Source organism: Motacilla alba, chromosome 13, assembly GCF_015832195.1.
Source record: "Motacilla alba alba isolate MOTALB_02 chromosome 13, Motacilla_alba_V1.0_pri, whole genome shotgun sequence".
NCBI classification, from domain to species: Eukaryota; Metazoa; Chordata; class Aves; order Passeriformes; family Motacillidae; genus Motacilla; species Motacilla alba.
Window position 1 is genome coordinate 13761777 of NC_052028.1, and position 17426 is coordinate 13779202.

General features: G+C 49.0%; 1 protein-coding gene across 2 annotated transcripts in view; it reads right to left on the bottom strand.

The window, feature by feature from the left end:
* Nucleotides 1–17426, bottom strand: part of ADAM19 (ADAM metallopeptidase domain 19) — a 31760-nt gene that overhangs the window by 5481 nt on the left and 8853 nt on the right. For both annotated transcript variants that reach the window (XM_038150286.1, XM_038150287.1), the window contains exons 4-17: nt 13310–13388; nt 12184–12260; nt 9825–10017; nt 9322–9387; nt 7970–8041; nt 7016–7182; nt 6030–6114; nt 5645–5784; nt 4362–4539; nt 3452–3541; nt 2068–2263; nt 1709–1817; nt 1032–1224; nt 452–532 (exon numbers count right to left, since the gene is read on the bottom strand). In XM_038150286.1, coding sequence (XP_038006214.1) covers nt 452–532; nt 1032–1224; nt 1709–1817; nt 2068–2263; nt 3452–3541; nt 4362–4539; nt 5645–5784; nt 6030–6114; nt 7016–7182; nt 7970–8041; nt 9322–9387; nt 9825–10017; nt 12184–12260; nt 13310–13388 — 1726 coding nt within the window. The remainder of the gene's footprint in view (nt 1–451; nt 533–1031; nt 1225–1708; nt 1818–2067; nt 2264–3451; nt 3542–4361; nt 4540–5644; nt 5785–6029; nt 6115–7015; nt 7183–7969; nt 8042–9321; nt 9388–9824; nt 10018–12183; nt 12261–13309; nt 13389–17426) is intronic.

Sequence of the window (17426 nt, forward strand, 5' to 3'; positions counted from 1 at the left end):
GTGAAAACAAACTAAGCCCTTGCTGAATTAAACACTACAGGAGACACTCCAGTGGAAGCAGAGTGCCTGGAAACTCTTTTCTTCGAGGAAACAGTTTTGGATAAACTGTCCTAAATGTTACTTTTTGCTATGTTTTTTTCTTTAGTATGTCTGATACTTTTTATTCAATCTAAACTGGGCCCAGGAAATTTTTCTTTAAGATTACTCCTTGTTTTTCATTTATTGCAATTCATATCCCTCCATCAGACCTCCTTAAATCCTATGTCAAAGGAACATTCATGGACCAGAAAATGCATCAAACGGGAAAGAAACATTCAAATTGATAGCCAAGAAGCCAAAGTCCAGAGCAAACCTAAGGAAGGTATCAGAACTGAGCTGAACAAGCAGCCACAGAAGAATGGAAGTCCACCCTGCTTCAGCCTGTAATGGAGATGAAAAAGAAGACACTTACCCCATGGCCATGGCACTTCTTGCTACAGCTCTCAGAATCAAAGATGATGGACATGTTCTGGCAGCGCCCCTCAAAGCAAACCTGCACAGAAAGCATCCAAAAACTCAGTGTTAACCCTCTGAGGTTATCTACCATGTCACTGCCTTGTGCTATTTTGTGACTTGGAAATACAGCTAATTAACTCCCTGGGCAGAGTAACAGGAAATGAATTAACCTGGTTCCCAAGCAAACAGTTGATCACTGCCCCAAATCCCAGTCCATGGGAATCAGAGAGAAGTGGGAGCTCAGCTGGCCACAGCCTGGCCATGCCCATGTGGCAAATCCCTGAAGGAGCTCTCACATGTCTTTGGTTCCAACTGTGTCTCATCTTTAAACAAGACAACTTCAACCAACTAGCAAATCCCAGATTTTGCACTGGTCTTGAAACCTCTACGGAATTATTTTTCTAACAAATACAGAAATCTCCCAGAAAAGCATTGGACATTAAAAATTAATAGCTTGACGACCACAAAGCACATTCTGGGTGGAAAAGTGATACTCTGAACCTCCCCCAAGCCACTCCAGGCAGAACTGTACCTACATGGTGGCTCCCACACTTTGTTCCTGTCAACACCAAGCCCGGGTCCAGCATCTCCTTCTCCTCGCTGTCAGATCTGTACACGTGGGTGCCCCGGCAGCGCTGGGTGTTCACAGTGGTGTCTATGGGCACTGCATTGGGCTGCAGGGGTTTGAAAGCTGAGCTCTGGCACTGGATCTTCCCGCATTTAGCATCTCTGGTTTCAAAGGAAAGGCTAAAGTGATTATTCCTGGCTTGCTGAATGTTTTGCAGACATGAGCTCTAAATGAAAGCAGTGCTGAGTCATTGTTAAACGAGCAGGCACCTCCCCAAGAATTATCTGATGGGTACTGATGGTACCACCCCACAGTGCCCATGGATGGGGGATGTCCCCTCAACAAAACCAGAATTTAGACTAAGAAATTTTGACTCAGTTAGAAAACTACATTTATCTTATGGATTAAAAAATCCCTCCTCTTCTGTTGCTTTGGAAGAATATCAGCTAGATGTTTGAAAATGGTGAGCTGAAAGCTTCAGCTGTGAAGGCTCCAAGTCCCACAAGGATGCAGCTGGTTTCCCAGGAGCCAGAGGGAGGGAGTGAACCAATGCATGGATCAGTTTTATCTCCTGGCCCATAATTTTGTAACATATAAAAACATCTTCTCCAGTGAGCAACCCTGGGCTGCCACTCTGCTTTGTACCTCATGTCACACTTCCTGTAATTCCCATAGATGTCCTTCCCACAGTTCCCGTAGATATCTCCAGCAGCATTGACCTTCTCAAAGCAGGCATCAGGTGCTGGCTGTGCTCCTGCATGGAAGAGACCCAAGTGGCTGCTTCATCTCACCCCATGCCAGCCACTCACTTGTCCTTTTTCTGGAATGGTTGGAGCACAGGAGATTTTTTGCTGCCTCCTCCACGTGAGTAAGGCAGGAGAAAAGGCTCCTCAGACTCTGCTGCTGACAGCAGGCATGGAAGGTGCTCCTGCCTTGCTCAGGGTGAGGAACAGCGGGAATAGAGCATTTGCTGATTCAAAGGACAGCGGGTTGAGTGTCCTTACCAGGCCCCCAGAGCTGCACACACTGGTCCCTGTAGGTGAGGCACATGCCACTGTAGCAGTAAGCCCTTCCTCCATCACAGGGAGCCCCATCCATCTGGTAGGAGTTGAGGGGGCAGAATGGGGACTTGCCAGTGCAATATTCTGGGAGGTCACAGAGTCCTGACCTCTTCCTGCAGGGAGTTCCTGGGGACATCAGCTAAAAAGAGACAGTGGGGAAAACCCAGGATTATTGCTTGGCTCCTCTGCGGTTTCATGTCTGTAGATAAGGCAGAACCTTGCGTGTGTCACTTTGTCCTCCTTGTCCAAGGGTTTTTGAGGTCAGCAGTGACTTGTGCCTCTGGAACTTCATTAGCTGGGTGAACTGTGTAGAATACAATTAGTGACTGGGTTCCTTCCCCAGGTAGTGATGAGATCATGCACGGAATGTAAGGCTGCCAGACCCCATGGGGACACTGATCCATCTCACTGTACCCTAGGGTAGGATCCAATTCACCTGAACCATTTCTGACAGATGATTGTGTAATCTGTTCTCAAAACCCTCCCTGGTTGGGAAGTTTGTTTCTGTGTTTGCCTGTCATTTCTGCTGGAGACATTTGCCTGATGCATAACTTAAGTCTCCCTTGCTTATGAGCTTACTCAGTTCATTCTTCTCTTGTCCACCACACACATGGAGAACAAAGGGCACTCAAAGTTACATCTGGGAGTTGTTCCAAGTGAGTCCAGGTGGATTTCTGGAAATTGTTTTCCCCATTTTGCTCAGGATAGGTCAGTAATAGCATGCAGTCAATGTGCAAACAAAGATGAACTTAAGAGAAATGTTTGCCCATGATAGTTTTTGAGTTAATTTGTTGTCAAATTTGAGATCTTTGGCTCCAAAACCAGAAACACATTTTTAACAGTCACTATAAGGAAAGCTGAGATTTAAAATGATACTTTTTGCCAGCAGTTCTTCAGCAAACACCAGAGCTAAAGGGATTCAGCTGATTCACCCCAGAAAAGCATGCTCAGAGCAAACACAGAATCCAGCCTAATCCCTGGAGGAAGTGCTTGCTCCAAGTGCTCTGTCTACGTTTCTTCTAGAGGCAATGGAGAGAAATATCAGCTCTGATTTATCCCTCAGTGTTTAAGAGGGGCAGTGTGACTTCACTGCAGCTGCATTCACAGCTCATCTTGAGATATCATAGGAGTCAATTTAATCAGCCAGAAGAGAGGACCTCACTAGTTTGATTACACTCATGGCTGTTGCACCCAAAGAAAAATCAAACCAGGTGAGGAGTGAAACACCATATTTGGCTGTGTTTTATCCCTTTCCCCCTCCAGTTTCCAGCCTCACACTTGCCCCCCTGTTGTTCCCTTTGCTCTCAGGAAAACCCAGAGACCCCACCTTGCACTGATGGCAGCAGCTGCCATGGGCACATTCAGCACCAGGTCTCAGGGAACAGGTCCTGGGGTCACAGCAGGGGTTCCTGCAGTCCTGGAAGACAGTGAGGTGCAGCAGAGTTCACAGGGCAGATCTGAGCTGGCACTGATATGTTCTCACTCAGTGGATCACACACAAAGCAAAACCCTCCCTTCCAGGGTATCTCAGGGTACCCAGCACGAGCTGAGTGCCAGCACTGCACAACCTCCCTCTGATGGGATACAACTGCTTGTGCTTATGACATCTGGAGAGTCTGGGCTGCTGGTTCCAGCTCCCTGATCTCTTATGAGGCAAAGGATGGATTTGCAGAAGTGAGATTCAGTGCTGAGAGAAGCCCCATCCTTAAGAGGAGTGGAGGTAAAGTGAATTTATATATGAAATTGCAACATCTGGAAGAATTTTTTCACTGAAAGGGTTGTTAAGCATTGGGATGGGCTGCCCAGGGAGGTGGTGGGGTCACTGTCCCTGGAGGTGTCCAAGAAAGGACTGGATGTGGCACTCAGTCCTGTGGTTCTGTTGGCAAGGGGGTGATGGGTCACAGGTCGGACTTGATGATCTTGGAAGTCTTTTCCAACCTAAATGAATCTGTGAATCTGTGACCTAAAATCACTTTTTCATTTCCTTTTTAAATGAAGTTTTAATCTCCTGTCTTCAGCCCTGGACCACACCATCCCTGAGTTCTGGGTGGATTGTACCACACACTGTGAAGTCAGATGTAATATTTTAGAGCCTTGATTTACATTTACATACAGGGAAGATATTTTTGTCTCCTGCACAAAGAAAAGCTGATTACAGATCACAAACCTGTATTTGCAAAATACATAATTAAAAAATTTGTCCCACTAAACCCCAAATGGTTGGACCTGGATCTTACCTCCACCTCTCCACAGTCACACTCCTCCCCCTCTTCCAAGTAGCCATTTCCACATTTCCCTCCACCATACATTCTTTTGGTGTCTGGCATGTTGGAGAGACACATCCCTCCACCAGACTGCAGATACTTCTCCAGCTCTTGTCTGTTGCACTGGTTGAACACCTTGGGGAATGGGTGCCTGAAGAGAGACAGGGTAGAAAAACATGAAGACAGGTCTGGGCAATGGTTTAGAGAGGCAAAAAGGAGCACATGCAAATCCTGACAAGTGCTGAAGGACACAGGTCTCTCCCTGAAATTCTTGGACTTGAGCTAAAGCAGGTTGTGATTTCCTGTACCTGCACTACACAAGTGAGACTGTACTTCAAGACTGTTTAATAATATGATGGCCTTACAAAATAACTTTGTAGAACCAAAATATGTTGAGTTACACTTGACTGTGCTTGCTGACAAGCATGGCTGTCCTCTCCTCCTCAATACTGGAGCTGTGGTTTAGTCCCAACTGCTTGAGCAAGCCTGAGAATCCAGCACTCAGCCTGTGAGCCTAACTGCTAAAAGTAATATTTAATTTTTCCTATCTGAAGAACATGAATATTGTTTGTGACATGAATTATTAATTTCTGTCGCTACCATGCCTGTGCACTCCATGTGTGGCTGTGCATGTGTGTGGATGTTGTGTGCTCTACTTGCATGCCACTGTGCTTTCACTTCTCACCCAAATGGTTTTGGAGGAAATAATGCACATAAAAGAAGATGCCTATGGAAAAAAAACAACTCTGTTCAAACAGAGGGAGGTTTGAGAAAATGGTGAATGTGGCTTCAAGTGTATGGGTTCATCTGGCATGTTTCGTGACTGAACTGTAGAAATTTTTATGTTTCCTCATCCACAATTAAATGTTGAATTCCTATGGGCTTCTAGAGCCAGTCTTGCTTCCCCTTTCTCTCAAAGACTTCTTTCCTGCTAAACACAGGCTCTCAGAAACCAAGGGGTATTCTTAAGAAAAGGGAACAGGAAAATTTTCCTTTTGCCCAACAGTTCAGAGCTCCACTTTCAAATGCTGCCATTACCTAAGGCCAGCCTCAGGCAGGAATCAGTTCCTTGGGAATCAGCAAACTGCTACTGCTCCATGCCCCAGGCTATGTCCAGCAATTTTTTATCTATAAACACTGACTCCAGCAGGCAGCCACAAACCCATTTCCACTCTACATTTCTAGCTCTTACTCCACCAAGACCCTTGTAACAAAGCCCTTTGCATTCCTCCCTGAGCCCATGAGGATGAACTCACCCAGTCGCAGAAGCCATGATGCAGCCCCCATCTGCTGCAGGGGTGGTGCAGCAGCCAGCAGAATCGTGGTTCATGCCAAAATTGTGTCCCATCTCGTGGGCAAGGGTAGCAGCAACACCAATGGCATTATCAGAGTGGTCCTGTGCAAGGTCAAAGAGGCACATCAGCATTTTACCTGTGCCTGTCCTGTGCACCTCTGGGTCGATGGGGCGAGGGGAACTTCTCATTTGTACATGTAGAAAATATCAACTGGAGGTATTCCTGCCTATAAGCAGGTGAGTGGAGAACTTCCCAGGAAATATTTTCTCCCTGGGCTTTAGGAGGCATCTCTCCTGTGTATTAAATGATGGTGAGAAGCTTTATTTGGGGATTGGCAACTACTTACCATGTTTACTCCTCCTGACTGGAAATCAGAGCACATGGCCATCACGGGAGCCAAGCCTACTGTGGTACCTTTGAAGGGCACACCCCTAAAATCAACCCAGAAAGAGCATGAAATGGCAGAGAGGCACTCGAGGAGGCAGGCAGAGAAATGCTCCCTGCAGTGCACAGCTCCCTACACAGTGCCAGGGGGACACATTGTCTTTTTAGTGTCTTCCAGAGCAGGACATCATAGCAGAGCTACAAAGCCTTTAGGTCTGTTTATCTTGGACTGCTACTCTGTTTTATGGGCCAGCCAGACAATCCTATTTTTTAATAATGGTTTGGTTCCAAAAAGTGCTCCTGCTGAGCTTTGCAACAAGCACAGAAAAGACTAGTTCTGGATCCTTAGCTGAGTACTGTTTGTGAATAATTTACCATAAGCCTGATATTTGCCAGCCTGGGATTTGGGGACTTGAGGGAGTAGCAGGTAACACCTCTGAGGTGCAGTCACGCTCACTCCTGCCTCTGAGCTGGAATTCTGCACCACCCTGACAGCATCTTTGAAATGGGAGCCCTGGAAATTGTGCTCAGGACATGACCAGATGGAGAGGAAATACAGTAATGTTAAAGGGAAAAAAAAAAAAAAACAACCAAAGAAAACAAGGAAAAAGGCATTCTATCTCTGCATTCCAACCCTACAGGTCCTCTGACTCATCCTGGAGAATGAATTTCCATGGAAGAGGTAAAGGAGATCTGAGAGCTGCTGCAAATTTTTCTTCCAATGCCATCTGCATTGCTGGCCAGGCTACTGGCCCTGCTGGATCAGTGGCTCATCAGTCACAGGCCATCATCAGCTGGCTCCCAGCACCAGGACTCTGTGTGTCAGTAGGGTGGGTGTGGAATTAATGCTTTCCACAAAGCCACTTTGAATCCTGGAAGGATATCAGGGTACACACTGATTTCCCACCCACCCAACCCACTTGTCAGAACCAGGAGGAATGAGCTCACGTGATTAGTTGGGCATTATCATGTTTTCTGTGCAGCCTCTCTTTGCTACTCCAGGCCAGAAAGGACTTGAGGGTGGAGTAGGGATTCTCTGTTACATCACATTTATCCCCATAATTCCAGATCTCCAGCCCCACCAAGGCAATCCGGATATTCAAGGCCCTGTAAAACTAAGATACAGAAAAGAAAAGAGATGACAAAATGAGAACCACAAAGTTATTTTACTGTGTTTTAAATCTCAAATATATACTGCTAATTGCTACTAGAGATTCACATGCCCAGAGGAGATGCTTGCTCTGGAAATGCATTTCAGCTTAGAGCTGAGCTCTGCAACAGAAATGTGCAACCACCCAAACTCAAACTGAAACAGAGACATTGAGCTTTCATTTTTGAATGATTGGCAAAGACATAATCTGAAGAAACAAAGACTGAAGATTGACATCATGTTTCATATTCCAATAGTCAAAATTCCTGAAAAGACTAAGGAAATAGTCTGCCATGTCAAGTGCAAACAGAAGAAGCATTCATGAGTAGTGGGGTGAAGGGAGTGGTGGAAGGGGTTTAAGGGGAGCAGGAGGGGAGTAAGGAAGTTTTACTTCAGCAGCACTAGATACCACTGCAGGGATAACTTCTGAAAGCTCCTTCCAGCTCTACTTCCCAGGTTTTCTACCATTTCAAGTGAATGGCTTTTTTTCAAAAAGTATTACTTAGGTAACAGTTTTTACAGATATGCAGTAAAACACAAGGTGCTCATGCTGGCTCCAAGGAATGGAGATCCCCCCACCCTGTTCTGGATTTGCAACAACACAATTGTTCGGCAGACACTCTCCCCAAGCTACTGGGGAGAACTGCCAAAACATTTTTCTCTCTCCAAAAAGCCAGCCTTCCCCGGCCCAATTAATTCCCATATTTTATGATCTGGGCCTTGCTTTCCTCCTTTCACACACGCAGTCTCACCTTATCTACATAATTAGCAGCCTCCACTAATTTCTGCCTTGTTGCTTCGATGCTGAAGTGATGTTTCTGAAACTGAACAAAATGAACGTGTCAGGCAGCACAAAGGCAACTACAAAGAGCTGAAATGTGTTAAAATGAGCCACATTATTCTGGAAATGAGAAGGTAACCACGAAGTGAAGTCTCCCTGCGCTGCACATCTGACTTTAAGCCCACCTGTACAGGTATATTCAGAATTTATCCCTGGCACACCATGGAAGTGATGCTACTGAAGTGGTGGCACAGGAGCAACCCAAATTTATCAGTGCCCCCAGAGCTGGGGGCTGACAAAGAACTGGCAAATGTACCAGGTAAAATGTGTGATAACAGGACTTCATGCCTGAGGTGGAGGCTGCTGGACCTCTCATCACATCTCACTCATCCAACCAATTTGCCTGTTTAAACCACCTGGCAATGAATGAGTTAATTTTAGCAAACTGTTTGGCTCAAAGTGTTAAAGTGGAAAAATGTTGAGATTTTTGTTTAACAGATGACAAAACCCAACTTTTCTTTTTGGGAGTGACACAGCAAAGAAAGGGCATTTAACAACAACACCATGAGCCTCTGTCCCAGTTCCTCGGATCAAATGGTGAACAACATATGGCAGTTCCAGGGTATTATGTGTTTTCTCAGTTTCCCTGGTGTCCTGCTGCCTAACAGAGAAACCAAAATAGGTTCTGCCTCTTTAGCTTTGTTCAGAATAAATTATAGCCCAGAGCACTGTGTGGTTTTCCCTACTGGAGTTTCAAGTTGTAAATTATGGATAGGACCAGCCTGGCTCCCGTCTGTGCTGGAGATTAAACAATCAGTAAAACACTGTGTGGTTTGCACTGTCAGTGTCTCTGGCCTGTCCAGGCTGGGGATGGGGGAGGGATTGCTGACATCACTCTGCTTCTCCCAGACCTATTCTGTGATCTGGAGCCTTAAAAATGCCTATTTATATATCTGCTAGCAGCTCAGAGCAGAGCATGATCATGGTTATCTTCTCTAGAGATTAAGTGTACTGCAGTTAGAAGCACATCACTCCTGGAAACCCCCAAATTTCTCTGTTCTGAAGGCAGACTCTCCCAGCCACAACTAGGACTGACCACTGCTACCCTGGGAGACCAGAACTCACCCTCAGCCCTCATCCAAATTTGCATCTCTCCCTGGGCCGATGGTGCCTGCCAGCACAAAAGTAACAAGACACAGCCCTGCCTGTCCACTGAGAACCACTGGGGTTGCGAGAGAAAACCTGCTGAGCCTCAGCAGCCCTCCCTGCCCCAGGGGATGCTCTCTGCCCAGTGCTCCTTGGGTATAAAATCCCATTTCTTACCTCTGCATAATCAGCCACGAGAAGGAGCTCCACATACTTTGTAGCCTGCAGAGTGTCCCGTTTCACCTGCAGCAGCAGCAACACTGGGTTATTGGGTTACTCCCCCAATATTCCCCAAGAAACTCTTCAAAAAATATATGTAGAGGTCATTTTTCCCGGTTTGTTTCTCATTGGCTGTTCATCCCACCCATCACACACAGGGACCCCCAAATGTGATTGATTTAGGGCAGCCAAGGTCAGTATAGCTACAGCAAATGCCCACAAGCCAGTCCTCAGGACACCTTTTGTTCCTGTATGGGATGTAGGAACAGCTACAGCCCGCCACAGTCCCCAACACTCATTTACTTCCCTGCTGGAGCCACTATTTCATAACCAGCTTGCTGAAAACCCTCCTAAATGCTCTTCATTTCATTTTCTCAGCTATGCTCCTAGGGAACAGCAGGGCTGGGAACAGGTGGGATGTTTGGAGCATCGTGCGTGGACTCAGGCTGAGCCCTGCTCACCCTCTGGCCTGGTGATTTCATCCCAGCTGTGAAGTTCCTGAGCCAATCTTCAGCTGCATCCACAGTGCCCTGGTGGCCACAAACTCCTCCCTGCAGCCTCAGGTTGTCCACCCTGTAAATCAAGTGCTGGTTTGGGCTGTCAGGAGCTGGCTCCAAGATATAGCTGGAATTGCTGCTCAACACGATGAGTCCTCTGTTGAAACGGGAAGCAATAAAAGGGAAAGCTGATTACTATCACAGCAACTGGAGACAAATCCTGCTGCTGCTGCTGCTGAGCTCCCATCTGACTCTGGCAAGGCACCTATCCTTACCAGGCCAGGCAGTTCATTAATAAAAAGGGTGGGAATGTTTTGAGTTCAGAGGGGGAAATCCCTGACCTTCCATATGTTAAAATCCATTCAGTGGGCCTCAGACATTGAGAGGCTGTTGGAGCATGTGCTGCAACCTGAGAAGTTTAACTTACAGCTTTTTCTTTAGGGGCAGTGGAAGCTTTTCTACCAACAGAAGAAATTTGCCTTTAACAGATCTGACGTTAAAAATGTGAAGACTTTGTTTGTCAACAGGAAAAGCAGAGTTCTCTCTGGGTCATGCACATACCCAGATGGTTCTAGATTTCTCAATGAGCATCTTACAGCCAGGAGAGTTGGCAATCTGTGTGTGATGCCCTCTAGAAAATGGGAGGCTTTATGGGCACCACCCACACCATGCAGGCTCAGAGTGAGAACAGCCACGTGTGCTCAGCTCCTGTGCCTCCCCAGCAGTTAGAAAAAGATATCAAGGAGCTGCCAGCAGACACTGACAGCTCAGGGGTGCAGGAAGCCCCCACACTGAACATCTCTGTCCCTCTGGAAAGCAGAGCTGACAGAAGTGTGGCACACCTGCGACTGCTTTTGCTTTTGGAGTGTTTATTGCAAGCCACAGGTGGCTGCACTGCCCTGGTTATCTCACTGGGCCCTTTGGCCTGTGCTACACTCACTGAGATGTCTCAGGTTTGCTTTGGCAGGGGCTGTTTCCTGGCTGGAGCCAGTCCCACCAGCACAGCTTCCAGCAGGGCTCCAGAGCAGATGACCACTAATGTCAATAAAGCCCGTGTGATGTTTTGGAAACAAACTCTGAGCTGGTGTAAATGAATGCAGCTCCTTGGTCACAACAAACTGCTTCATTTACTCCTGGCTGAGGATACAGACCCCCTTTTCCAGCCAAAGTCTCCGTTACTCCCAAAATAGAGGTTTCACACACACATAGCCCTGGCACCACTTGGGGAAAAAGCAGAAAGCAGGGCTCACAACCCAGGAGGGAGATCAGACTTGAAGACTTTGCCCCAAAACACACAGAAAATTGCCAGCTGTGAGACAGTGGGAGAAGGTTTTTGCACAAGTGTAGAGCACTGGGCTGGGACATGGCGAGTCCTGTCCCTGCCTGTGACAGATGCAGCCCTGAGCCACCAACAAGACTCTTTTGCTGCAGTGGACTCAAACTCAGTCACAGCACCACTCCACACTGGCAGCACACGGGGGAAGGGTTCTGAAGCTGCTTAGGAGGCCATGGCTACTAATGACACCCCAAATTCTGCATTTTCCCCAAGATGCCCCTTTTTATACCCAGGCTGGGTGGCCTTTGGGAGCTCTCCATCCACTCAGAGAGAATCAGGCTGCTGGGAGGAGAGCTCAGGCGGCAACACCCCATTCCTGGGGGCATTCCCGGGGGCATTCCCAGGGGCATTCCAGAGGCATTCCTGGGGGCATTTCCGGGGCCATTCCTGAGGGCATTCCCAGGGGCATTCCTGGGGGCATTTCCAAGGGCATTCCTGGGGGCATTTCCAAGGGCATTCCTGGGGGCACTTCCAAGGGCATTCCTAGGAGCTATTCCTGAGGGCATTCCAGAGGCATTCCTGGGGGCACTCCCTGGGGTCATTCCCGGGGGCATTCCCGAGGCATTCCCGGGGGCATTTCCAGGGGCATTCCCAGGGCCATTCCTGGGGACATTTCCAAGGGCATTCCCGGGGGCATTCCAGAGGGCATTTCCAAGGGCATTCCCGGGGGCATTCCAGAGGCATTCCTGGGGGCATTCCTGGGGGCACTTCCAAGGGCATTCCTAGGGGCTGTTCCTGAGGGCATTCCAGAGGCATTCCCGGGGGCATTCCTGGGGGTATTCCAGAGGCATTCCTGAGGGCATCCCAGAGGCATTCCCGGGGGCATTCCAGAGGGCATTTCCAAGGGCATTCCCGGGGGCATTCCAGAGGCATTCCTGGGGGCATTCCCGGGGGCATTCCCAGGGGCATTCCCAAGGGCATTCCCGGGGGCTATTCCTGAGGGCAGTCCCGGGTCCATTCCCAGATTCCAGCGCCTGCAGGACTCACCGCAGCCCCCGGCAGGTGCTGAGGGTGACGCTGGAGCGCTCCCAGCCGCGCACGGCGCCGTGGTAGAAGCAGTGCTCCTGCAAGGGAGAGGAGGAGGCAGGCTTGGCGCTGCCCGAACGGGACGGACAGGGCACATGGCCTAAATTTAGGCGTCGCCGAGTCCCGTGCGAGCGCTGGCGACACTCCGGTCGTTGTTCCCTTTCCGCCGCGTTTGGCAGCCGATTATCAGCGCTCAATCTCCGTGACTCCGCTGCGAAATTCGGCCTTTCGGCTGCCAAGCGCCGCCCGTGCCGGAGCATCGAACGGCATCAAACAGCTCCTTGTTGCCAGCAAAAACTGAGAGCTTTCAACCCCCCAGGGAAGGACTGGGATGGCTGCAGCACCCAAAGCTTTCTGCCCGTAACAGGAGCTGCCCATCGATGGCAGCTGGCCCCGGGTCACGTCCCAGGGGATGTGGCTGCAGCCCCAGGCAGGGTGACACCGTGGGCAGTGGGGCAGCCCCCGGCCCGGGGCTGCTGGTGGGACAAAGGCAGCCTCTGGCAGGGACAAGGAGGCTTTGGGGCAGAAACGCTGACATATTCATGATATCCCTTCCCCTCACCCCGGGGCAGCAGTAGGGAAGATGATCTCATGGGGATTTTATCTCTTGTTTTTGCTTTGTGACCAATGCACATCTTTGTGCTGCTGCAGCAGAGGCAGCCAAGCCTGGGTGAGATCAGTAATTTATGGGGTTTTTATTGAACGGGGCTGTTTTCCCCAAAGGCTGGGAAGGTCCCCAGGGTGGGGAACTTGGTAGCAAAACTAAAAGCAAGAGGGTGAGCAGTGTGAGGAATAAACAATTCCCCAGCGCCCAGAGAGAGGGGAGCAATGCTGGCTGCTGACCTTGGCTCTCATAACAGAGCTCAGGCAAAACAGAAAGATGTTTTTACCATTTTTGGGGGATGGAGCAGCTTTCCCACTGGAACCTCCCGGATCAGAAAGCTGGACTGCCCTCCCCTTCAGCTTTAAGCTGTGGGGATCTGTGCCCTTTAAAAAAAAAGGCTCAGGAGGAAGAGTTTCACCTGCCTCTCCAAGCCCCAGCCTGGTGTCCCGTGCAGGCACGGGAGGGAGGGATCTCTGCACTCACCGTGTGGCTCAGGGGGGTGCTCTGGGCTCGGCCACTGTGGCTGTAGTGGGTCTCAGTGTAGCCTGGTGCAAAGAGGTTTCTGCAGACACAGTGGAGGGGGTGAAAGAAAGGCAAATTTAAAAATCAAGATGGTGAGACCTTTCTTTTGACCTGGATTTCTGCTTCTTAGGGGTGCTGGAAAATCAGCTAGATCCAGCTCTTTCTGAAGCAAGGTAAATATTCCTGCTGCTGTGAACCACTGCTGTGGATTTGAGGCAGTCACTGTTTTCTACCCGTGGTGTGAAATCACCTGCAGCACCCTGAGAGGGCAGGTGAGAGACAGGGATTCACAGGACACCAGCTGTGCTCTGCTCTCAGCATGTCCCTCCTGCCAGCACTTGTTCAGGGAGCAGCTCCTGGTGGCCCAGGAGCCGTGGGATCCATGGCAGGACCATCACCATGAGCTGTGGGAGCTGTGCAGAGCACGGTGTGATGGCAGAGGGTCAGAAGGTGGGAGCACAGCTGACCTGGCCACTGTCATCTCTCCACTGCCCTGGCAGGAGCTGAGCACCTCTCACGGAGCACATCCGCTCCTGGAAGGGCCCCACAAGCCATCTAAGTGCTCTTTCAAGCCATTTATTAAATTAAAACACTAACAGAGAGCCTGCCCCTGAGTTAAATTAGGCACCAAGATCCAATTCCAACAGTAAACACTTCAATTTTTACATGAGGACTTTTATAGACCCAGAATCCCAAGTAAATCACTGACCCTAATGGGATCATTCTCTGCACAGAGTTTTCCTTCTATTGCCAAATTTTGCCCCAGATACACTGGGATTAAATTCAAAGCACCAAGTTCTGCATAGCAAACACAACACAGGCCACATCTGGGTGCTGGTGTGAGTCCTCAGCTCAAACCCAGACTGTCTCCACTGCCCAAATCTGAGTACAATCATAAATCAATCTCTATCTGCATTTTAACTGCTGCCCAGAAGCTGGTTCACATCTTTGTTATAGGAAAATGCTGATTCCCCAATTTGAATTTGTTCATGTCATCTCCATGTACACAATATTCTCCCTGTCTTCAACCCAGGATCAGACAAAAAGTCTATAAAAAGAGCTCCTGTGCTGCTTTAGAAAGAAAGCATTTTGATTTTGTTCCAGAGGAAACAGCCTTCTCCTTCTTTTCAAACATCTGCATTTGCTAAACAGTGATGTAAAAAGTACAGCAAGTCAAAATCTGGGCCAAACCAAGAAGGTCATATCCTGTGTCCATCTCAGCAGCCATAAAATGTAGATTTAAAGCCGTTTTTAAAAACAATAGTTTGTCTTGCAAAAATCTGGAGAAGGATCACAGGACATGCCCTATTGATGAAACACTCCTGCAGCAGCCCCATGGTGCTGTCAGGCCACCAAAGTGCCACATTTGCCACCCATGAGGATGCCACACGCACCCTGGGCAATGTATTGTCAGATGCAGCTGCAGCTCAATCCTTTTACATCCCTGTTTAGAGCATGTCATGCACCAGATTTTAGAGCTAAACTGCTACAAAGTAGCAAAAAAAGTTTTCTTCTTTTCTTTGCCTGATTTCTTTAAGCTGGATGAAGAAAGCTGTTATCACAAAGATTTTTCCATCTTGGCTTTTGGTACCTGTCAGTCGGATCCTATCAACCTTGAAAGCATCTCTGTTTAAAAACAGGACTGGCTGCCTGTGATATCTAATTAAATTACACCAGAACAACAGGAAACAAAACCTTTTATCAGTGTTTGAAAGTGCTTCACCCACCTGGCATCCAAAGGCTCAGACAGCTGAACAAGTACCCACAGCTTAACAACAAGCAACTGTGCCACTGCCGTGTCTGATAGCATCTGATGTCAGGAAAACAGCAGCTTTTATCTGAACTTTGAAAGTTCAGCACGGCCCAGAAAAGCTCATTTTGTGTCTTTCTGATGTGTTAATTCTTATCACCAGATGCTGTCAGTGATCAGAAGGCAAGGTTGCTGCGTTCAGCAGTCCCAGGTCTCTAAACCCAAGATAAGCAACATCCCACAGAACATAACTCCCTTCATCTCCCTGGCTGCAGCAGCTTGCTCAGCAAGGGTGCAAGAAACAAATATTTGATCAACAGATTGCATTAACTCGCAGGAAATTGCCTTGAGCAATGCTCTGGCAGGTATCTGGTCTGTGTCAGGGGCAGACAGTAAAGCAGTGTGATCTGCCCTGTGCTATTAAAGCCAGACACCAGCCCGTGGATTTCCAGTAGCTGAGGCTTTGCACAGCCTGCTTGCTTCGTTCCCAAACAAGCACTCTTGTGTTTTCCTCCTGCTCCTTTATTCTTGGAAAGCATTAGCCATGAATAGCCACTTGATCTCCCCTTCAGCATCCCCGGGAGGCTCCTCAGAGCTGTGACTCCTGCCCAGGGAGGGCACAGGATGAGGCCACTCAGCACAAGGGGTGTGCACATCCCTTCCCGCTCAGGCTCCAGCCCCTCCTCGAGAGGATTAAGGAGCTTTGCCTGAATTTTTAGGGACACTTAGGCAGCTGCTCAGCTGAGAGCCTGTGTCATCTCCGTGGTGCAGCTTGCAAGCCTCTCTGCACCAGTTGACTGCTACTCCACACCACAGCGTCCCTAAGAAAAGTCCAGTTTCTTATTCTGAGCTTGAAACAGTCCTATTTTGAGGACAGTTCCCAGCCTTAATGCAGGGGGACCCCGTGGCTCTTGCAGCATTGCCAGAAAGAGCTATCACAGGGGATTGCACAAGGTGTGGTGGGGAGGGCAGTGAGGAAAGAGGAAAAACAACAGAACATCTTGCAACACCCTTGGTGTCTTATTTTGAGCCTGTAAAATTTCATTCCCAGCCCAACTTGCCTCTTTAGCCAGCACCAAGCTTTCCACCAAACTGTAAATAAACAGCAAACAAACCTTCCTGTCACCAAGAGCGCAGCAGAGCTATCAGCCAGTCTGGACTCTCTTTTCCACGTGTACCAGTTGCTTGATAAACAGCAGAGAAACACCCATACCACAAAACCTTCTCTGACAAGAGAAAGACAACATCCCTGCCAGGCTGAGCAGCTAATTCCAGGGGAGCTTAGCCCTGCAAGGCACTGATGGAAGTTTCAGAAAAACACAGAGTTCACCTCCTTGCTGGAGAAAGAAAGTCTGGAAAAAATAGCACAATTTGGTTCTTTCTTTCCAGTTACATTACATGCCTCTGTAGTGACCACTTCTCTAGCAGCTCACGCTGAAGCTGCAAAAGCCTGGATGCAGAATAACATCACTTAAAGACTTCTGAGATCCAGTCAGGCAGCTGGCAGATCACTAGCACACATCATCTTCCTAAAAGGCAGCACTGAGTCTCTCATTAGAGGAGTTATCAGCATGAAGAATTGATGAAGTCAGAGAAAAAGCTGCTTTGGGATGGGAGCACTCTCCTTTGCTAAAGCTGACAGCAGCTGCAGCTGGTTTGGAGCCAGGGGAAGCTGCACACGAGAGCTTGGGATGTTCTAGAGGAGCCTCACCCCTTTCCAACAGGGACCAGCTTTCGGCAGGATCAGTCAATCCCCAGCATCCAGCTCAGCCTCCAAGCTCAGGGTGGAATGGCCTGCTCTTGGCAGGGTTTGTTCACCGGGAAGCCCTGGGAGCCAGGTTGAATGCAAGTGAGGAAGCCAAGTGCAGGGAGAGTGGCTCGGTGCCATCATGTACAGATGGCCCGAGCGGTTCCTGCTGATGGCTGTCCTGGAGCCGTCCTGGTCCCGCTCCAGCCTCTCAATGATATCATTGTTTGACACACAGCCCTCCTCCCGGAGCTGCTCCCTGCCTGCAGAGCTGGCAGCACAGGGCAGCCTGGCTCTGCTGGGACTGGGGGTCACATACTCCGCTCATGAACTGAGATGCTTCTCAGCAGGAGAGGTGGGCTGAGGGCAGCTCTCTTGGCAGGCAGCTGCCCCTGTGGCACTTGGGGACAGGGAGAGGACGTGGCTTTCAGCTCATCTGGCTGCTGCTGAGGAGCAGAGGAGCAGCTGCAGGAAGAGGGGCTGCACGGCACACCCAAACACTCCCAAAAACAGCAGAAGGAAAGCTGGAACCCTGCTTGCAGGGCCACATCCTCTTGAGGGAGTGCACACTTCCCAGCTGC